The sequence below is a fragment of the Halictus rubicundus genome, chromosome 4, assembly GCF_050948215.1.
Source record: "Halictus rubicundus isolate RS-2024b chromosome 4, iyHalRubi1_principal, whole genome shotgun sequence".
NCBI lineage: Eukaryota > Metazoa > Arthropoda > Insecta > Hymenoptera > Halictidae > Halictus > Halictus rubicundus.
This window is the reverse complement of record NC_135152.1, coordinates 18,971,879-18,993,957: the sequence shown is the minus strand read 5'-3', so window position 1 is coordinate 18,993,957 and position 22,079 is coordinate 18,971,879. Positions and strand designations below refer to the sequence as shown.

Sequence of the window (22,079 nt, the reverse complement as noted above, 5' to 3'; positions counted from 1 at the left end):
GATAACTGATAAATAAAATGCGACAATGAAGTCGACAGGAGATTGTACGGCGTTGCGCACGGTTCTTTTTTCGTGGCTAAACTTTGATCAAACGTAGAACTTCGTCGTATTGAGGCTCCTTCAGGTCCTGTATCATGCAACTGGATGGCGAGTCCCACACCAGAGGTGCTTTCATTCGTGCTTCAACCTGTAAGCTGTACTCATCTTTGTTCTCATCGTCCATTTTATCACCAGTACGCAACTTTGTTATATTCTTTTTGATTGTATGAACAATGTATCTTGAATAAGTTTTGGTTTGTTACGCTGCAAAGAGTTCGCAATTGTAGATGTATCTTGTGATCTTTGATCCGTGGTTTAATCACCTAATTCGATGCGAAATGACTTCGGAGTTCAAGATTTTGCGATCGTTGGTTATCTTCAGACTTTTAACCCCTCGTTAAAATCGTCATTTAGTTACTCAGTTTCTGGCGATTAAATTAAACGAATACATTAGAAAGAACAGAAAGACTCTGTAAAAGTGTAAAGTCTCTTTTGAACTTTATGTAAATATTAAATTAAAAAATTATGTAACACTGGTTAAAAAAATAATTTGAAAAAAAATGATTTGAAATACTTCTTTCTTCGTAAAATCGAACTGATTTTATCTTGACCTCGGAACAATATTTGTTTTACGGGATTCAAGAGCTTAGCGGATGGAAAAGAACAAAATGGAGATTTCCGGGTGGTAGAAGATGTTACCCGACCTAATAAATTTAAAGCTGACTTTCCCAAATTCACTAAATTGTTACTGAACATTTCCACCCACTAAGCTGTTCAATTCATTGAATCTAGGTATGTGTGGTGGAACGCAAAGCTGGAAACAAAAGTATGGAAGTGTGTGAATATATCACGGAAATCAATTGCAGGCCAAGTGTCTCTACAAATATTGGAAGTCTTCAAAATTGTTAACCTTACTTGCATCGCCGAAGCAAAATAGCCAGTGCATTTGTTCGCATATTTGTTCTAAACATTAATAAAAATGCATATGTCACACAGACTCAGTGCGATGATCGTGCACAACTCCATCAGCGCACATGAATCTGCCGAAACAAGGAAGACAAGTCTGTTGCAAGCAAACGCAATGACTCTGGACGCAGCCATAGTGTGGGAAAGAAAATCAAGCGGTTACCGAATCATTGATCTTCGTCTGGATAGTTTCATGAAAGCGTTACGCTTTGTGCTAGTACATTACTGCTCGAAGTACAGTCTACATAACCCATAAAATACACCTAATTGATAAATACGTTCGTTCTGTTGGACCGCATAATCGTGTTAACTTTCCTAATTAACGGATGAGTTCTAAGTTTTCCACTTGAAATAATTGAAGCTAAACGAACACAGCGTCTTCTAAGACAGGCATAAAGTATCAGAATGTTATATAAATATTTTCATAATATAACATTAACTTTTTATACGTAAACATTGCCAATATCTACCTATTATGCATTTAATTTCTAAAATATTCATGGATTGTTATTTGACGTGCTTTGTCCTGAAGATTCAAAGATAGCAAGAATACGAAACAGTGAAAGTATCAAAAGAATTTAGAACTATCGTTATATTATTTTTAACCTGTTAAGAACGGAAGTCAATTTTCATTTGGCTCCAGTTCGTTGAAATAGACATTTTTATTTTCTTCAAAAATATTCTTCCCCTTAGGTGAACACCTTCGAATGTTCCAGGATCATTTTTGCTACTCGGAACCAATGTGCAAAGCTGTTCATTTGTTCGAGGACGTTCCGTCTATCAGGTCTTGTTTGAACATAATTTTAAACAAAATGCACGAAATGCTGAGTTTCTGTGCCCTTCGAGATGGGAGTCAAGAAATTGTTGGCGTGCTTATCGCGTCACATCTCGACAGAAACCAAGGGGAACTTAAATTCAAGGTGAAGAATAGCAGCCGGTGATTTTGTAATTTCTTACAGAAAGCTGTGACACTTTTGTCACTATATTAGTACATTTTTTATGATTCTGATAAAATATCTTTAAGCCTGTTCGGATCCCCGTTATTTAACTAATTTCTGGCCGATTTAGATATTTTTTATTTAGATATTTTAAACGTAAAATCGTAAATCGATTTAACTTAAATTTATTTAACAATAAAGCTTTGATAAAGGGTTGTGAAACGCAATCAAATCAACGAAAAATACGCCAGCAGTAAATAAATTCCATTCATTAATCAGTAGAAGGTAAAAGTAGACATTGAAATATTCATTGGACAGCCAAGTCAGGGGGATGCGCTTTACCAAATCGCAAAGTTGAAGTATTACGCTATTACGGAGGCGCAATTTTACGAAACGGTGGATGCAGAGAAACTGATCCACATCGACGTTCTATGCGTAAATCCTCGAAACCAGAATGAGGGCATCGGCACTGCGTTGGTGCGTTCCTGTGTTGATCGAGCGACCAAAATCAACTCCGGGTGCGTTGGGGAGTTCTCCTCCGATGCTGCGCGAACGATCGGTACGTCTTCATCGTCCATAAAGTGAAAGGTAACCGGTTTTATGAACATTCGTGAACTAGCTGTGTAAGTTGTCACTAATCTCTCCTGGGGTTCACAGCGGTAAGACTGGGATTCGAAATTCATTCAGAAATCCCGTACGAGTTCATGGGTTGGTTAAACCGCAAGTTCGAAATATTCGAAACTTGTCGAGCTAAAAATTACTCTTTAGTGTGCACTGCGTTCGTGCCACCGGTACCGAGAATTCCATCTGTGGTAATTTCCCCGTCTACGGTCACTAAAGCGTCATCGAGGAGACAAAGGAAAACCAATGATAAGAAGAAAAAAGTGAAAAAATGATAAACTTGTTTATTTCTCTATAGCATGTCTATGCCCATAATATTATGATATTACAATCCGTTGAAATTACGTTGTTTATTTTTTGAATCTCTCCACTGTGCTTGACATTTGCCAACACATTGGTTACTTCTATGATACATACATTATTTCGAAATTAATATACTCGCTGGATTAGTTCTCAATTATAACTCCCTCACAGCCGGAATTAACAACAAATGTTAACGACTTGACAGTGGTATCGTCACAGTGCCATTGATCGAAAAGTTTGTTGCAAGAAGTATAGAAACGAAAAGTTATCGAAGATTATTGCACAACACAAGTAATAAGTCTGTAAACTGCATAATACAGATACTAATGCATGTTTAATGGATGCAATTAATCAAAGCATTACATTTAATGTAGCATACGATCATTCAATATTAAACAATTTTAAATCTTAATACATTTACAAAAATAGTATTTTCAATATTTTGTTGCATTATTACATTTCTGATTATTGAAATGCAAATACTTTTAAAAATAATGTAGCTTGTTAAAATATCGTACACTTTGAGTTCGCATAGAAAAAAAATGATACTAGAATTACATGGAAAAATAATATCAGACATAATATCTATAGTAGTTTCGAAATTATGTAAAGGTTCAGAGTAATTAAGAAAATATGACACCCCTTATGTGCCATTTAACGTCATAACAGTCAATGAGTTTTTCTCAAAAAAATTTTTTAACTTAGAGAAAAAATTGTCTACTATAAAGTTTTAAAGGCAATGACAGGATTAGAGTAGAATACTTATCCTCGTATTACACATAATTCGTAGAAATACAATGGCGTAATAGGAAAACACGTTTAACTTGTGTTCATAATCATAGTAAACTTTACCAGATAGTAGACAGATTGGTCGTGTAAATTGCGACTAATTTCTGAAAATTCAAACCTGGGAATGTGAAACATTCAAGGCCGAACAAGTGATTTACATCGTTCAGCACCGGTTTTACGATTCGCTATAACGCTTTTAGTCGTAAAGACAGTTCCTAAGACACTTTTACAGTTCGTCTTTTTGCTGTGTCTGTTTATCGCTGTCGATCAGGTCTGGCCGTATCGGCAAACTTTTCCAAAAGTTCATTCTGTCACGATTAAGGTTCATCGACATCTCAACTTGATCTTGTCCTATATGAAGATATTCAAGGGCTTCCGTTCTCACTGGTTTCCACTTAACAGGTACATCTTTTGACACTTCCGGTGTAGGGTTGCTGAACAAAAAACAAAGAAATAAACAATTGAAAAATTTTAAAGTATTAACGTAAGACAAGATTTTAAATTAATTTTATTATCTTAATAATTTTGACAAGTTGCAAATACAGCAACAATATTTTTGAGTACCTTAAATGTTTTCACTTTTTTTGCATTGTATCTACTCAGTTTTATAAAATACTAACTATAAATTTCTCTTGTTTCTGAACAAAAGTTTTATACGTTTATTGATTCGAAAATTTTAGAGATTCAATGTTTAATAATTTTTAATTTTACGAAAATTTAGTTTAATTTTAATAATTTTTAAAATACGTACCCGGTAGTTGCAAAATTGACCCAGAGATTTGTAATGGTGTCAATCATTTTGTTATCCTTATCGCTGAGCGGTATGTCTTTAAACAACTGTTCTCCAACAGGGAACAAATATTGTAGTTCATCGGCGTGGCATACTCCATAGTTGTTGTCCGGATCACCAAATATAATACTGAACGATGCACTGCCTCGATAAGCCATATAGTAATAGTAAACAGGGGAAGATTGTTTCTCAAGATAATCATGCACTGAACTGTCAGCAGCGTAGGTGAACCAAGCATCGCTGTACATCTATAGATCAATATAATAATAGTTTTTTAGTAATCAGAATTTAAATCGAATTGAAAATTCTTATACTTTACGCCATCTTGAAACTTTAAATTATTCTTCTATAAAATCGTAAAGTGTACCTATGTTGTACGAAAATTTGAAAATTAATACATGATTACGCGTTATTGTTGAGAAAAATAAAAAAGAAAATACATATTTATTATTTACAACTACATTCTTATAATACATTATTTGCAACTTTCCGGTGATAAATTCCGCAAAGCCACAAATGTTTTTCAAATAATGTCAAACCATGTGAAGTAATAATTGCCAATTAAATCCATTTTTAATATTAATGAATCACATTGACCCTTAAGTATTATGAGCAGATATACTTACATCGATGAGATTGAATCTGGTGGAATTGTCGATTGGTTTATCGCGGAAATAAAATTCTCGGATTTCGGTGGCCACCCGCTTTATCTCCTTTGTAGGACACGATTGTCCGAACAATAGTGTTATTGGAGCAATATTTAGGAAATCATCATTTAATTTCTTCACCAATGCTCCATTGTTGCGTGCATATAGTCCTAATGAAATTCGATATAGTATACATATAGTCCAATGCAATCCAACGATAAATTTTAACAATAAAATCTATTGATTAATTGCAACTGGACAAACAATAATATAATCGAGACATAATATTAGTGTAACATTTACTCCATATCAAAATTATAAGATTGATGGAATCTAACGTTCTCAACTTAGGCCCTATTACGAATCTACTATAACTTGATATATTAAATGTATAATGATGCTACCTGGTGCAATAATCGACCCTTCTTCAGACGTAACTCCTGTCATCCATGGTATGTCCATCATGCGACCATTTCGTGACGAGATTGCCGGATCTTCCGTTAGAAAAGCACCTGGATGTTTAGGTTCAACTACCGGTCTAAAGGGTATCATGGGGCAGTAACCAAATATCTGACAAAGATTATGGAAATTTAAAATTAAATCAACACTGTAGTGTGTTTTAATTGAAAACATAGTGAGGCTCAGTAAGTCGATAATTTAGGATGAATTTGTTAGAAGATATTCTCGATTGAACGAAGATATTCTCAATTACAACCAACAGGGGTCAAGCATTTCTTTCTTATTTTAATCATTCTAATGGATTGAAATTAATGTAACAGTACTCCTAAATTCTGCTGATTCCGCCTAAATTTTTTCCATTTTGAGTCTCATCTAGAATCTAGGGTAAGGGATCCAATTGCTGTACCTATATATATTATACTTGTTTTTCAAGTATATTCAATATTAAAAAAGAGATGTACAACATATATATTAACTGATTTCAATTGTTTTCGCTTCTCGAGTCGCAACTGCAGAACTGTGTTCTAACCGTTCGAAAATCACAATTAGTTACGTTAAATTTTTTGGAGGAAACAATAAATCTCCCGGTAGCTTAATGGCCGTTTGCGTGATTAATGTTTCGTTTCGATAAACGTCAAAAAACCAAAAAAAAAAAAAAAAATGAATGCAAAGCTACACCATGAAGGACAATGCGGGTGATTTATTGCTCGTTTTGTGTACGCTTTCACTTCCAACCGTGCTAACACACTTCCATGCCGCGAAACCACGACTATCTTCCAGTACAAGGTTCCTTCTGGCTTTATAATGGATTGGTGTATTTATGTTTCTACTAATGATAGCAGTAATCCTTTTACTGCACTCTAACGCAGGTTATCTTAATTCTGAGCAGTTTTAATTAATGTTTCTCACAAACAATGCAGTTTTATTTGCTACATCAGAAACACTGCTATTTAAAATTCACAGAGAATTCTTTTTAATATACTTGAATGTTACATAAACGTAATGAATGCACGAAAGCCTATTAATCGTCATTAGTATGAATAATTCGTGTCATTGATAGTTCTTTGACTGAGAATCGTACTTGTTCGATGATTATCAATTTTCCTTGTTCGACTTAAACTTTAACACATACGTACATGCATATGTATCTAACGAATGTTATATACGTTATATACGTAGTTACGAATGCAACAAACTGGTTTTTCCACAAGCTGAAATCATTATTGCTTGAATGCTGAACATTATTTTGACACCCGATTAGGTGTGCGATAAAAATTCGAATTGCGAAATCAATTTGTCGGAATGCCAAGATGATGTTCTACAAATTCAATAATTAACACAATACTGATAATACGTTTCCATATTCTAAACTGCTAAATAAATAAATGCAACTGTTGCAAAATAATTCAATCGGATTGAAATTTCATATTGTAATACTTAATCTGTCTCGAATGGATTACAATAGATTATCCTGTTTGGCCGTGTGCATCGTCTTTCAAATATGTTACATTGTGCATAAATAACGTGATTATAAAACCCTATAATGCGTAAAATAGTTTAGGGTAGGGGACCCAATTACTGTGGAGTACTAATTACTGTATCAATATTAACTATACTTATTTTTAAAGCATAATTAATATTAAAAAAGAGATATTGAATTTTTTTCATTAAAATCAGTTAATATATATGTTACATATATCTCTTTTTTAATATTCATTATGTTCTAAAAATAAGTATAATTAATATAGGCACAGTAATTGGTACCTCCACAGTAATTGGGTCCCTTACATAAGAACAAGAATCATTTCATGTAACAATAAAACAGGAACTATAGACGTGCATAATTTGTGTACCAGTATTTGCAACATTCAAACAAGTTAACCAACCGAATGGACTGTTTCTTTTTCTAATTATTCAAGGTTTCAGAGATCCAGTCATCGTTTATAACATTCAAGATCAAGGTGTATCAGTTGCCGCAAGGTCGGTTCATAACATAGGCGCACTATGCGTAGCACTTACAATTGCAATTACATGTTATGAAACCCTATACTTATTACCGTCATGTTTCTCTTACGATTCATTCCAGATTTAGAAGATAAACTTATGTAATATGAATCATTTTATGAACGTTGCCGTCTGCGAACCCGTCCGATTTCAATGCCAAGGCTTCTCCCTTGTACTTGCATAAGTGCGTGTATGTGGAATCATGCTAATCTGAATTCGTTGTATGCATAATAACTGGATTAATGGTAAGTAGATTATAAAAGATCGAATGGATGTCTGTCGCCTCCGTAAACTCATTAATGAAATTAATTCGATGTCTGTTAAAAACAACATTTACTTGTTTGTGTGTTTGAACAAACAACTGTTTGTTCTACTGTGCTACTGTTCGTACAATATTTATGACTCTCATAGTGAATTATTCATAGTAATTTGCTTTTGAAGAAATACAGGGGAAACACCTTTGAAATCTATTTTCAAAGAAATTCGAAGTTATGCAAAAAGCAGATAAATCTAATTCTACATCGACTAGATCATTTTTGTATTACAAGAAAATTGATCTTGCATAATATCTTTTTGCTACCCTTACAGTAATTGTGTCCCTTACCGTATGTCATGGCGAACGGATAATGGCAGCATTGAGTTCATCTTTTCGCTATAATTACCTGAAAAGCACGATCCGTCGAGATAATGTCCTGGACGTTTATCTTTCGCAAGCAAGCGATCATCTGCTTCGTGTCTTTCGAAGGGCAACCCAAAAGGTCTGCCAGTTTGATGGCATTCTTCTTCGCTGCTCCTGGTCTGGACAGTGTCCATGGACAGTAACCGTTGCCACTTTGCGAAATGGCACGTTGGAAAAGACCTGTTTTTGTTTTTTTAAAGATTATCCGAGTCAAAATGCATTATTCGAAAATTGTTAACACGGATTAGGGAACAGGATTAATGATCTGACAGCATTCTGCGAATGACACGTAATCTGAAATTTTTTCCTTTTTTCGTGTTGTGTCATTTTGTAACCTTGAACGCGATCGATCGCAGTTTTCCTGATTGCGCGATTATCCTGGGAATATTCACTTTGAATTCAACGCGAACATTTGCGGGAATCCTGAGACCTGATAATTTATTTCTACCATAGACGTAATCAATGGGAGTGTTATGAAACTCTTTTCGTGGTGCACTTCACGATGGAAAAATGATCCCACGATTATTAAGATACGGTTATCAATAATGCAACTCTGTTATACGCGTCGTTTTGCAAAGTAGTGCCAAGTTTTTTCCACTGTTCGTTTTGCAAATTCTGAAAGTAATCCCGTTTACATATCTATAATCTGCATGTATGTATATATGCAATACACGTTAGAGTTCAATTTTCTTGAGAAGTAAACCTTATCTGCGTTCCATTCTCCTAAATTTTTATTTTAAAGTCCGCACGAAAATTATTGCCGGCAGTTTTCGAGGGGATGTTCTAAAGTATTTTGAAAACGTTAGACGGTATACACGTTCATCAAACAAATTACTGACCTCTTGTCAAGCTACTCATCATGTGGTAATGAACGCTGGCGCCTCCAGCGCTTTCTCCGAAGATAGTTACCCGGTTCGGATCACCACCAAACGCAGCTATATTTTCGTGCACCCATCGTATGGACTGCACTTGATCCTTCATTCCATTGTTTCCCGGTAACACTGTATCCTCCATACTCAAAAATCCTAATGGTCCAAGTCTGTAAAACATTACATTATATCATCGAATATGTACGTATTATAATTAGACTGCTGATTTTTATGCAAAATCAAAATTCTTCTGCATCAATTGCAAGTAGGATCTGCATAGAAATTCATTTTTTCTCGTAATAATTTTAATAATTTACGACTAATATAATCGCTTTCTTAAAATCACCTAATATTTTTAGTGACTTGTGTTGCGTCTACTCATTTTTCATTAATGGAACGCATTAAGAAGTCTCACACGATCTCCATATTATAATCTAACGTTGCATTCATTCATCACTATTTAGTTTCGTTTATTTCCGAACCTGTAGTTCACGGTGACAAGAATGACATCGCGGTCCAGCAAGAATTTCGGACTATAGAATTCCGAGTGACCGGCTCCGCAAATCCAACCGCAGCCGTGCAGCCAGATCATAACGGGATAGCCTCCTTTCAGTTTATCTTTCTCAGTCGGCAATTTCGGTGTATACACATTCAAATACAGACAATCTTCATCACCGACAATTTCGTCATCGTGAGTGTAGATGTTTCTCTGAGTGCATATTTTAGCGTCCTCCTTGGCCGGTCGAACACCGTTCCACGCTGCCGACGGCATCGGTGGCTGGAAGCAAATATATTTCGCAGCATGGAATCTTTGAATTTTACGTGCAAAAATTAATCGAAAATATTTTACATTAAGGAGGATTTCGTTTTTTCACCCATCTTTACGAATTTTTTTCAGTAAAACTATTCAACCTTCTGCATTGAGACTTTGCATACATATTTATTGGTGCCCAAAGAACATGTGTGATTTTTTTACAGTAAAAATAATTAAAATTACATGAGTTGTATATTTTTTTGTAGAGTATGTTCTAAAGAACATGGGTCGTACTAACTGCGATCAGTACAAATGAAATAACAAATTTTGATTATTTACAGAATGGCGACATTTTCAGGTACAACGTACAATCACTTAGGATTATTGTGCCTGTTTGACAAGATATTTAAGTGACACTATGTGATTGGAAAAGATTATTATTTCTAACGTTGACGAATGACATGACTAGATTGTAAATACGCGTAGAAATGAATAATGGAGTGACACGCGAGTAACGAGTTATTCTATATGAACTACGAACAACTTTTCAAATATACATTTCTGACGTGTTAGGAAATACTATTAGTGTAATACTATTCGGTGAATGAGGGCTTTGAATAATTAGTCGGTCGAAGTGGGCCGAAAGCAAATAGTTGAAATGCGAACTGGTTTATTTCGATGGAAAAAATGAATTCTTCGATGTGAGAGCAAGAAAAGTTACCGAGTCACTTTAACGTGCATTTTCTAAGAATTTCGTAATAGAGTATAATATTACATCATGGTATATATTAACGAAAACAGGTTTTTTGTTTGGTAGTAAAACTGAAGAATGTATAATTCCATTGACAGGCAACAGTCATTTCAAATATCTTTAAAAATATTTTCGTTTAGCAAAAGAAGTGCATAGAATAAAGAATAAACAAACTTTTGATTCTTTTACAATTATTATTAATGATCCTAGACTGAACTCTTTTGTTTCAATCAAATCTGACTTCTAATAATATTTTTAATTTCACTTTATTTGTTCACTGTTTCATGGAACTGAGACGAGGAACAAGTTTGACCGTGCCTTCACGGTGTACCTGATATTATATTATTGTAAATTTGATAGTACACCTTTCATTGAAATTTCAACAAACCGACAAAAAAAAAAATCGTACATTAAGTTTCGAAAATTTTTTAATGTTTTTACAGACGTTTCATCTTGTAACATTTTCGAGAACAAACGTGTCCTCAGTTTTTATCATGTAAAATTTTTCTAGGAAAATATGAACAATGGATTGAGAAAGTAGAAGATACAATCCTTAAAGTGAGTCCAAGTTTATTGTTGTACTATTTGGTCGACGAAATTATTGCTGTTTGGATGTCCACAATTTTTCGAGCATGGGAAATTTAGTGTTAAAATACTGTCGGGGTCCACTGTATATTATCGGTATCCTGCTTCAAACGTAGTACGGTGTTTACTCTATATATGTCCCAAATACCTAGCCGATAAAAGTCCCAGAACTATCCCCACTGCCGCGGGGTGTACCCCGCGAAGGACTATGAACCGAGGCTTCTAGCTGTCCTTTTTGGACATATATCGAGTAAACACTGTATTGAATTAACGTGAAACGCCATAGAGATAATCATACCTCGAATCTAAGTTCTCCAAGTGGTGGCAACGCATATGGAATTCCCCGGAAGCCTGCGAACTCTCTCCCGTGTCTGGTTTTCATAACCAGGCCCGATAAAGTTCCATTCTTTATCTTCACCATCGGTGCGTGGCTCTCAGGTGCAACGAAGTTGCTGAACCATGCGCAACTCACTAACACCGACAACAACAGGATTCGATGTCTTGTCATTGTGTTTCCAGCAAATCTGAAATGTTATTTTAATATCTAATGACCAATCAGTAATTCGTGGAAATTTTGTCTTTTCTCTGTCGCCCGACAATTTGGAGAAATTCGATTTTGAACGAAAATATAATTTGCAACTTTAAGAATTCATTGTGCTTCAACCACCAAAGCTATACAAATGTTCCTTACACAAATTCTATGATCTCACCCAAAAAATATTTTTGTAACGTTATATATATATTTAAACATGTTCCAACAATATTTAAAGTTAAACAAAAATAGTTTCCAATTTCCTTTGAAATTTCTCTGGTTAAATTTAACTACACCCGGCGATAGAACAATCCTCCATCATGCGAAAATTGTCAAAAAAGTTGTAATGGAGACTTTTTTATTAATAAAAAAAAAATGAAGAAATCAGGGATTACTGGCCGAAATCGCGAACAATACTAGATTGTTTATAGAAACGTGCTTATTGCTTGAATTACTTTTTGATTCTTATTATACAAATAATACAAAAAAAAAAAAACAATCCTGTGTTTTATATACTATTTCAAGAAGGATAAATTCTTGTGGTTATAAATAATTCAAAACTATTCAAAATGAGACGATTGTTCCTATAAAGTATACTTAGAACTAGAACTACTAAAAGTATATTTATCCAAGTTCAGAATACACAAAACATTGTTGCACTGTAATTACGTCTTGTAGAATAATGAAAATCAATGTGATGATTGCTTCTAAACAAAAAACGATTACCAGTAACAGTCAGTATGGTACAGCAATTGTCACTTCATGAATAGGAATATGTGTCTAATGTGCCGTATGATTATTCACTTAAGTGATTGCACAGTTTATTCCAGCCATTAAATCGAGAGACAAAATGTGATAATTGATGACATGATAGGATTGTTTAAACTGAAATTTGTATTACGCAGTGACATTAATCGTATATTAAAATAGTAGTAGAACTAATTTTACGAAAAAAGATTGAAAAAAAAAAACAAACTAGATTAGAATTATATAAAAATTGTTTTCGTGAATTAAAAGCACTTTTAAAAAAGAAAAATTAAATAAGTATTGTATTAATCTTTGTTTAAATTTGTTTTGTTGCTTGGCATTTGCATATTTCATAAATAAATGGAAGTCGGAGTTGAATCATCGGCCATCAAACTTAAATCGATGAGAATTATAAATTAATCGAATGGAAATTGTCTACCTACAATTAGAAGAATTTGATAATTGTCCTTTTTTAACCAAAGAGGTAAACCGCTTTTCGTCCTTATGAGAGAAGAGAGGAACGCGTGCGCGATCCACGACGGTAAAGAAACGACTGTTCCAGGTGAGAGACGCTGGATGGATCGTTAGAGCCGATAATCTTGGGGCACATTATTTTCCAACGTCCAGGCACACACGGCTACAGGCAGTTTCCTCATTATAAGATCACCGAGGTTTCCGGCAATTTAAGTGGAATCAATAACATGTCTCTTCAGTTCGAACGATAATTTTGCAACGTGAAGATTGTACTTAAATCTCCATCGAAAAAATGATCGTCAATCATTCTGAAAGTAGTGACTTAAAACTGTACCAGAAAGAAAACAAATTCTAACTATCATTAGACCGTGGCACATTATGCATATTTAAGCTAAAAGCTGGTATCATAAAACATCTGATTAGAAAATTTACTAGAAACGAAGAAATTAGGTATTCTTTTTAATCGGATGTTCATAACTGGACGAAAAATTAATATATCAGCTGAGCATCTTGGTCGTCGAACGAAGACATCGCATCAAATAACGCGTCGACGACGACTTCGAATAATTGTGAGTTAGAATTATGTAGTTGCCGAGCAATTGTTGTGGAAGCTTCACTTCTTTAATTTCGCTTATTAATTTGAGTCATAACCTTCTGTTATGATTCGTTTCTTTTCCTTTTCCGAGAATCTCAGCCTTCCGCTTTGATTCTTTCTTGTTCGCTTGTGATTCAGAGCCTTCTGCTCAATTTTAAATTTGTCGCTCATGGCCCAGAGACTTCTCTGATTTAGTCTTTCGGCCCGCAATAATTGCTCGGCTTGCGTGCGTGCGTTATTTATTAAGATTTCTTATCGTCGTTGTATATATGTCGAGTAATTATTGCCGTAATTTCACTTTGCTCGGTTCGATTGTTAACTCCGACACAGTTTTCTGCTGTGTCGGACCATGCTTGCAAGTTTTGAACCGGTCCAGTTGCGATATTCGGCGCGGATGCACCGAGAATAATTGATGGTCAGGGAGCAGTGGGTGAGTACGGGTATTGGCGAACCCGGGGCACCCCGAAGCGCCTTTAGGTCGTTGCGTTCCCATTTTAGTTAGTAGTTTGAAGTTCTGACTTCTTCTACTCTTGTTGAATTCTTGTTAATTAGGCCGCACTTGTGTGCGGGATTATTAGCTTGGCTCTCGTGAGCTGGTGTTAGGTTTTGCTTAAAGTTGTCGTTCCTCCGTTCGGAGGTCCCTCCATTTATTATAGGTATATGGTCTAAGCTTCTCGTGGATCTAGTTGGAACATTTATCGTCCGTCAGCGTAGAGGGCGTAAGAAATCTAGTTGTTGTTAACGATGTCGGTACAGAGATTTCCTCTCTGGTCGGTATTTCAGATTGTGAGACACAAAACCCCATATGGTGATTGGTCAACTCCTATACCACAGACGAGGTATAGGAGTAGACCAATCACCCAATGTATTTTTCTGTCTCACGCTCGGGGGGCTCTAGAGCCCCCGTACCATTCCGTGTCACATCCTACCGTATCATCCAGAACTAATATTGTCGAACCGATATTCTACAATGGCGCTGTTGCTGATATACATAATTTTAAATCTCATGTCGAGGATTCATATGATGAATGAAACAAAAGAATGTTGTTTCCTCTTAATTCCATTACGTAACGTAACGTTTCCGGCTGACAATATTTTGGTCCCGAATCGAATCCCGCATGGAATGATTTTTTTTTCGTTAAACACTTTTTTCTTGTTCTTTCTACTACGTCAGTCTTCTTCCCTGTGCAATTACAACTACAACAGTGTAATAACATAATTATAAGAAATTAAATTAGTTCAATATTAGCCAAAAGTAAGAACGTAGTTTAAATTTAATTTTAAAAAATACGACGTTGATATCACTAATTTCATTTGACTATTTAATAGCTACCTATTCAATCTACTTCTGATATTGCTTTTCATTTGCAGCATATATATTCTAATAAATTTAATTATTTGGGATTGATAAAAGATTGAACAACAATATTTATAATAACTAGTTTTGAACATTTTTTAAGGATAATTAAATTTAAAAAACAAAAAGAATGATTTAAAAATACAAAATATATTTCAGTGCATACCATTAAATCCGATTCTTTTTAATTTTTTCAGTTTAAATTTCACTTTGATATCTTTTTTAGTTCAAAAGTTATAGCAAAATATGCGCCTCGCCGAACCGGGAATCGAATGCGCTACTTAGTTGGGCACTATTTAGATAACAAATTATTTAAATAACGATTCGAATAAAAGATACTTTAACTTTATTCGTTATTCGAAGGTTCGAATAAAAAAAGTATCTTTGTCGAATAAATAATTTTATTCGACGAGAATTTATCCGATGAATAAAGATAATTTTTTTTTATTCGAAGCGGATTTATTCGAACTTGGAACAATTTTTTCATCTTTTATCTGTATCGTTTATTCGAAGGCTTCGAGGCCGGAATAAGTATTCCAGAAACGGACGAAGAGGGTTATCGAAATCGGAGAATTACCATTTTACTATCGTCCGACAGGCCAACAGCGACATATTTACTGTCACGCGCTTGGAGTTCGAAGAGATATCCTGTCGCCACGGACCAGCACCGTAACCGTCGCCCTCCAACTCTTGGTCTCCACGCATTCTGCCGGTGTGCCGAAACAGTTCTTCGTGCTGCCACATCCGGCGTACAAAGAATCCTCCACTTCCTTTGTCTGAAATGCAAACGAATTTGGCGATTACACCACTGCCAGAAAACTCTGCATTAATCAACTCTCGAGTCCATTGAAAACACGCGAATGAACAACGTGAATCTATGGGAAATGCCGCAGACGTATGGCAGGCGACCCGACGTCGTACTGCTATAAAATTGAGAGTCACAAAAAGTCGCAGACAAAACTATAAAATTCTTAAACTATAATAAGTAATGTATCCGAATATGCATGAATCTCAGGATATATTTTGCCGTTTTTGTTTTATGTTAATTTGAAGTTTTATATGCAATTAACAAATAAAACCACCGTTGAAAATTTGTACAAAAAATAAATCTACTTTATTAATGTATAAAGAATGCATATTCCTTGGTAAGCACTTTCCATTACACAGAATTATTATTGCACACTCATTTACAGTAAATATAATATTTTTCGATTTTTGGCACTTTCGAGCAATTTCTGACGAGCGCGTCGGCTGTAGGTAAGCGCAGGCACTGTGGGTAAGCAGGGCAGCTCGGCGACTGTAGGTAAGGGAGAGAGCGCGGCGACGGTAGGTAAGCGTAGCGACTGTGGGTAAGCAAGGGAGCGCAGCGGCTGTAAGTAAGAGCGAGATCGTGTTGGCTCTAGATATGAGAGGTATCGTGTAGGCCGGTATAGACCGGCCGTGAGTGCGAGAGAGAAGTGCCTCGGCTGTATATTAGAGAGAGAGAGAGAGAGAGAGAGAGAGAGAGAGACAGCGATAAGGACTGAAAATGTAGGTGGTGGGGATTATCGCGTTCTGCGTTAGGCGGGAGCGTCGAAAGTGCGATTTCCAGCGGTTTTCCTGGAAATCGTCACGTTGCATGCATGAGTGGGAACAGAACCGAGCAGCTTCTAGCGGGGAACAGAACCGAGCAGCTTCACCGACGAGATATTCTCGTCGGTGGATCTAATCCAGGCTAAACGTGGATCCTCTCTACCGTCGGTGTGGGATCTGATCCAGACTAAAATTGGGTCTTGGTGCAGCACTATATCGGAGACACAAAAATCCCGGGCGTGAGCACTCTCGTATCCTCTCTGATAGTACTAGGCTGAAGTAAGTCACAGTTAGGAGCGTCGGACTACTTCAGCTCAGTCGATTTCGCATTGCGTCCAAAGAAAATCAGAAAAATGTCGAAGAGGAATCCAGGGGACGAATATAGAAAAGGTTTTATTCATTTTATTTATTATCGTATCACCTGCATTTGGTAAAATAACATTTACTTTTTACCTCATTACGGTTTTACAACCTTTTCCTCATGATTTGTTTTCGTTATTGATTTCGTGCTTACAGTCATTCCCGTGGAAAAGATTAATTTTAAACGCATAACGTGCTGAATCGAAGCAATGAAAATCAATTATAGGCCAAACTTAACATTCAATTTCTCAATTATTAGTTAAACTTGTATTCGCGATACTTTTCAAGTTTCTTTTTTGGATATACACATCCTACAACCATGTGAGGAAGGATGCATCATGTTAGTTTTCACTAATAACGGAGTAAATGTTAATCTTATGTAATACATTTGTCTAATATATACGTATGTAACATTCCCGGCCAAAAGTATGACACCACATTTAAAAATCGCATAATTTTCTTAAAATTCAACCAAATTTAGCTAATGAGTTGAGATTTCTTGTCATGTTAGATAACTTACATAGTTTGCTAAGTAACGAGTAAATAAAATGTTGAAAAAATTGGTATTGGTCAGAATTACAAAGAAAAAAGTTAAAGTAAATCTTTTCAACTTTTTATGTGAGCCAATAATGAAACGAACTTTTTTCTTCACAATTCTGCATTCTGTTTAAATTGAACAAAATTAAATGTGGTTTCGTGCTTTTGGCCGGTAGTGTATATATATATATATATATAATGTACCACATTATTCTAGGCAATATTACAACATGTATGAATTTGCGAAGTCATTTCTGTTCAGTTGTATGCTGCATTTATTTCAAATTTCAATTCAGGTGGCTAGAATTATACGGAACTTCTACTAAGCATGCCGCTTAAATATTTCCGGTTAAAGAAACAATGTTGTTTAACTTGATCTGAACTTTGCCAGTGTTTGACGTTGTCAGGGTCAAGTGTCTACAGAGCAGAGGACTCCAGGGGGGATGACAGAGGAAGGGATCGTTCTCCACTTAGATCGGATGACCGTGATGCTACCAGCTATAATCAAAGTGATGCAAAGAAACAGAAACTGACGTTTGGATTTGGGAAAAAGAATGCGGCAGAACAAAAAAAGGGCATACAGATAAAACTAGGATCGACATCTGTGAGTAAATATAATAAATGAATAATTTTTGCATGCACAAGTGCACTTGTAATTTTATATCAACCATTTGAAACTTTGTTCCTTAGAAACCCACTGTAAAAGCAACACCGGTACAGAGGCCAACAGTAGCATCAGTATTTAATGCAGATGAAGATGACGAACCAGAAGAAATGCCAGCAGAAGCTAGAATGAGGATGCGAAATATTGGGCGAGAAACGCCAACCTCAGCAGGACCAAATTCATTTGGTAAAACGAAGCAAGGATTTTGTGACTCGAAAAAGATATTTGAGAAAACACTGAAAAAAGCGATGGAAGAAGCAAATAAATGATTTCTTCCTTAACATATTTTGCAATTATTGTTAATTGTATATTAATTTTACACAAAATGCAACAATTAATAGCAAGATTCTTGCTACAGTTATATGCAAAATATTTTTATCAACTTTATGCGTTCTGTCAGCAAATTTTCTATACAAGGTCTTACTTCGCGTTTTTCATCATATCTTGAAATTTGATTAAATACTAGCTATTTGTTAGCAGTAGCTAACATTAAAGATACACTTGAAATGTAACATTTCATTATGTAAATCGTAAACGATTATGCATGTGTAATAAAATGATACAATGAACTTTTTACTATGTTCTATCATTATGTTCATTTCAAGTCGAGTAATAATAAATGAAGCAACGATTTCTTTAGAATATATAGGAAAGTAATATAATTTATCTTGTAACTTGTAGATTGTATAATACAAATAAAAACCAAGCTCGGATTGATTTTATATTTTTTACTTTTATTTAAAATTTACATAGTAAAATTATTTCCTGTTTTGTTGTCCTTGACGAAGATCCTGGAAAAAGAAATAAGATAGAAAATAATTGAGAGTGATGAGAGTTAATTTATGCATTCTCATAATTACCCTGGGGAAATTGCGGACTGGTGGAGTTCTGATGCGACGGTTTGCTTTGGACCTATTGCGAACAACTTTGGAGTGAATGGCGCATGAAACACAATAGTGCAACTTGGCGTACAATTTGGGAAGCTGGTACGCAGAATAAAAGCTGGCTTCAGTTATATCTCTAACTGCGGCTGCTTCTACGATGTTACGAATGACAAACTTCTTGATAGCCTTGTCTTTTGGTACACATCGTGCACAATTAGTACAGCGCACAGGGTTTACATGGCCACGGCCATGCTTGGCACGTCCACCGTTTCTGCGTTTGCAGGTCTAAAAATGGAAAACAAGAAAAAAAAATCAGTAATACACAAAGTAGAGTAGTCTAAGATTGTTTAACATTTATTCATACTTGTGCGTACTATATTATTTTGTTATTTGCATCTACTCGAATGTTATTGCCGGCGATGTACATAGAGGTTAAGTTTGTTAAGACAGCGATGCTTTTATATAATGTATACATAAAACACGAACATAATGTCTTATATATATCAAATTATACATTTTCATGAATTACGTATCACTATATGAAACAAAATTATATTTTCTGTACACACAGTATGTCACCACATGGCTCTTGATTATTAAACAATTCAGTTCCTCACAAATATTTCGTACGTAATTTTAAATATATTGTTTCTATATTTCTTGTATCATGCTTTCAATTAAACCAACCACCAGAGAGTTGTTTCATGCACAATGTACAAAACTAATGTAATTATGAATGTTAAATAAAACACAGTTACCATTCTGTTTCGCTTGCCACAGAAGAAGGATCGGAAACAACCTCTACTAGCAACGCATAAAGTGTGCGAGTCAAATTAGTGAGTTTCCGTTTAGGATATTTAAACGCAGCACATTTATCGTATATAACATTTTAAATATATTTGATTTAATTTTAAATACCACGAATTTATGCTATGTATTAGTAAAATTATAATGTTTAATGTTATAAAATATCCATTGTCAATTAATACAGAGAGCGGGTAATTCAAATGTTCTGAATTTCAAATTCTTATTTATACAATTCAAATGATATATATCGCAATAAATCTTATTACACATTGACAAAGTGTAATCAAAGTGGATTGATAAAGTTTACATGAAATCTATAAAATTTTTTAAATATTTGTTTATGCATTACCAGAGAGGAAACCAGAAAGGATTCCTCTCTGCCTGTACCTCGTCTGTGCCACTACTTTGTCAGTGGTGATAACAAAAAACACTGGTGGCACCATCTATCAGTCTAAAGGAATATCGACTGTCGGTAATTTTGTCTACCAGTTCGAGCGTTTTGCCACTATGAGGAATGGAGCTATTTTCAGATTTTACGAAGCAGATGATTCGTGCCGTTTATTGCATTTTGCCTTATGAAGGTTTCGGCAAGAATAATTTCTCCCAGTCGGAAATATTCGATATTCGAGTTGACGACGGCTGAATTATATCAAAGTTGCAATCTAACGTCTACAAATTCATACGCGAATTTATTCTAAAATCAGCTAGAAGATTTTCCTCAAAATCGCGAAATTTTTTCCGAACTAGTTTGCTGAGTTTTTTTGATTTTTCAACGTGGTTCCATATTTATTTTTTTTTTAATCAGAATGATCCTATCGCAAAATGGAGTCTTCCACCCTTAAACGATCGAAAATTTGCACTAACTATTAATACTATTATATACTATTTTAAAAATTTACTTATTAAAGTAAAATATGTGATTTTAAAATACATAGGATTACTATTAATGGTATCTTACCCAGCTCTGACGGGGTGTAGTATGAATTCTAATATTTTATAAATTAGTGTTCGAATGATTGTTTGCATAATCCTTGGAATCGATACCGTACGATAATGTTCAAATATATGAAACGAAACTTGAGGATATTGTCACGCACAGTCGATGAAGGAGCGGTTTGTGATGATTTCGAGGAGACTTCAATAGCGTTAATATCCTCTCAGGTGACAAACGAGGGGACGACGCTGTGGGATGTCCGACGTTCTGCTGCCGTTCGACAAATTATCTCACCTCCGGTCGAATGCTATGAAAAATAGCCAATATCATGACGAAGCGTTACTGTAGATCGATAAACTCCTGTCGTTATACCAGAATAATTAGGCGTCGAAATCGTTCGGATAATGTAATGTGATACAACGTTTCTGATAGTAATTAATCATATCGACATGATCATATTGCATTTGGATTTTTAAATACTCATAAAACAATTTAATTGCAAAATTATTGCAATTTCCAATGCAAGAAAAATGTCGTTAATTAATTGGTATATAATCGTAACAAGTGATTTGAATCTATCTAAATATATTATTTGAACCTTGGGGAGTTTCATAATCAAAGGAATTTTTTTTCGGAAATCATTGGGTTTATTGAAATAGTTTCAGTTATTCCATATATTAACGAATTGTTAAGCGTTTAATAAATTAAAATGTCTTTTAACGCTTTTTTATTCATTTTAATCCTTCTCTTTACGTAAGATTACCTGTTTGAATGTGCAAAAGGATATTGCAGGAAATATGGTTTTCTGCATGACTTTTACTTTACATGGAAATGTGGTACCATTGTAACATGCTTGGTACTGGTTGGCACTGTAGCATAGTGAGAAGTACAATATGGAACAGCAGGATATAATTATAGCTGTATATTGCATTGTTCTTCCTGAGCACTTTCAAAATCTGCTATTTTTTATCGCATAAATATGTTACATTATTAACTTACTAATCCTCATTCAATATAGTTTATTCTATTTTCATTTTTCCATTACATTCAGCATTAAGTTTGGATTCAGTAATTTAATATAAACATTATGTGATTTATTTTATTTCAAAGTGGTGTAACATTAAAAAGAAAAATAGTATTAGAATAAAAAACATGAGTTCGTGGTATACAAACATTTCTTTTCCACTGTAACTCCGATCAGTAGTATAAAACTGTACATGGTGAGTTTAGATATTATACTTCTCATATGAAGTTTGAAAAAGCGTGTGATCGAAGTATTATTCGAGAAGGCTGCATTTCAACGACAATGATACGACTTTAGCAGAGGGATGAAACTCCGCCCTCTGAAAAAATTCCACCCTCGACATGCGCTCTCGTGAACGTGGCACCTTTCCTTCTCACCTGCAATCGTTCTTTTAATCT

General features: G+C 34.9%; 4 protein-coding genes across 8 annotated transcripts; 2 read left to right on the top strand and 2 right to left on the bottom strand.

Annotated features, from left to right (window-relative positions):
* Positions 1–3: 3 nt before the first annotated feature.
* Positions 4–3,232, top strand: LOC143353710 (uncharacterized). Of its 5 annotated transcripts, none has more exons than XM_076787223.1 (4): positions 4–233; positions 1,722–1,925; positions 2,262–2,502; positions 2,601–3,232. In XM_076787223.1, exons 1-4 carry the CDS (start codon positions 135–137, stop codon positions 2,837–2,839), a joined length of 783 nt encoding a protein of 260 aa, XP_076643338.1. In that variant the 5' UTR covers positions 4–134; the 3' UTR covers positions 2,840–3,232. The 5 variants fall into 5 exon arrangements, with proteins under 5 accessions (XP_076643338.1, XP_076643339.1, XP_076643341.1 ...); XM_076787224.1 differs by having other exon boundaries at positions 32–189; XM_076787226.1 differs by lacking the exon at positions 4–233 and adding an exon at positions 471–519.
* Positions 2,834–11,702, bottom strand: LOC143353709 (carboxylic ester hydrolase-like). Its single transcript, XM_076787221.1, has 8 exons — positions 11,493–11,702; positions 9,587–9,882; positions 9,075–9,274; positions 8,219–8,415; positions 5,498–5,663; positions 5,073–5,263; positions 4,408–4,694; positions 2,834–4,090 (listed from the first exon to the last, which is right to left on the bottom strand). The coding sequence occupies exons 1-8, from the start codon at positions 11,700–11,702 to the stop codon at positions 3,883–3,885; spliced, it is 1,755 nt and encodes a 584-aa protein (XP_076643336.1). The 3' UTR covers positions 2,834–3,882.
* A 5,033-nt stretch (positions 11,703–16,735) lies between these two features.
* On the top strand, positions 16,736–18,752 carry LOC143353707 (PEST proteolytic signal-containing nuclear protein). Its single transcript, XM_076787219.1, has 3 exons — positions 16,736–16,861; positions 17,776–17,972; positions 18,059–18,752. Exons 1-3 carry the CDS (start codon positions 16,825–16,827, stop codon positions 18,299–18,301), a joined length of 477 nt encoding a protein of 158 aa, XP_076643334.1. The 5' UTR covers positions 16,736–16,824; the 3' UTR covers positions 18,302–18,752.
* Positions 18,746–19,763, bottom strand: Rps26 (ribosomal protein S26). The gene is made up of 3 exons (XM_076787220.1): positions 19,675–19,763; positions 18,893–19,201; positions 18,746–18,823 (listed from the first exon to the last, which is right to left on the bottom strand). Exons 1-3 carry the CDS (start codon positions 19,675–19,677, stop codon positions 18,791–18,793), a joined length of 345 nt encoding a protein of 114 aa, XP_076643335.1. The 5' UTR covers positions 19,678–19,763; the 3' UTR covers positions 18,746–18,790.
* Between the last annotated feature and the right edge of the window lie 2,316 nt (positions 19,764–22,079).

Bases quoted from the DNA above. Each gene is read 5' to 3' on its own strand.
- LOC143353707 (XM_076787219.1), top strand. From the start codon at position 16,825: ATGTCGAAGAGGAATCCAGGGGACGAATATAGAAAAG. The intron at 16,862-17,775 runs GTTTTATTCATT...TGACGTTGTCAG, and splicing joins AGGGGACGAATATAGAAAAG to GGTCAAGTGTCTACAGAGCA. The intron at 17,973-18,058 runs GTGAGTAAATAT...TTTGTTCCTTAG, and splicing joins TAAAACTAGGATCGACATCT to AAACCCACTGTAAAAGCAAC.
- Rps26 (XM_076787220.1), bottom strand. The intron at 18,824-18,892 runs GTAATTATGAGA...TTCTTTTTCCAG, and splicing joins CAGTCCGCAATTTCCCCAGG to GATCTTCGTCAAGGACAACA.
- LOC143353709 (XM_076787221.1), bottom strand. From the start codon at position 11,702: ATGACAAGACATCGAATCCTGTTGTTGTCGGTGTTAGTGAGTTGCGCA. The intron at 5,264-5,497 runs GTAGCATCATTA...GAATTTCATTAG, and splicing joins AGGGTCGATTATTGCACCAG to GACTATATGCACGCAACAAT. The intron at 4,695-5,072 runs GTAAGTATATCT...ATTGATCTATAG, and splicing joins CCAGATTCAATCTCATCGAT to ATGTACAGCGATGCTTGGTT.
- LOC143353710 (XM_076787223.1), top strand. From the start codon at position 135: ATGCAACTGGATGGCGAGTCCCACACCAGAGGTGCTTTCATTCGTGCT. The intron at 1,926-2,261 runs GTGAAGAATAGC...TTCATTGGACAG, and splicing joins AAGGGGAACTTAAATTCAAG to CCAAGTCAGGGGGATGCGCT. The intron at 2,503-2,600 runs GTACGTCTTCAT...TGGGGTTCACAG, and splicing joins CGATGCTGCGCGAACGATCG to CGGTAAGACTGGGATTCGAA.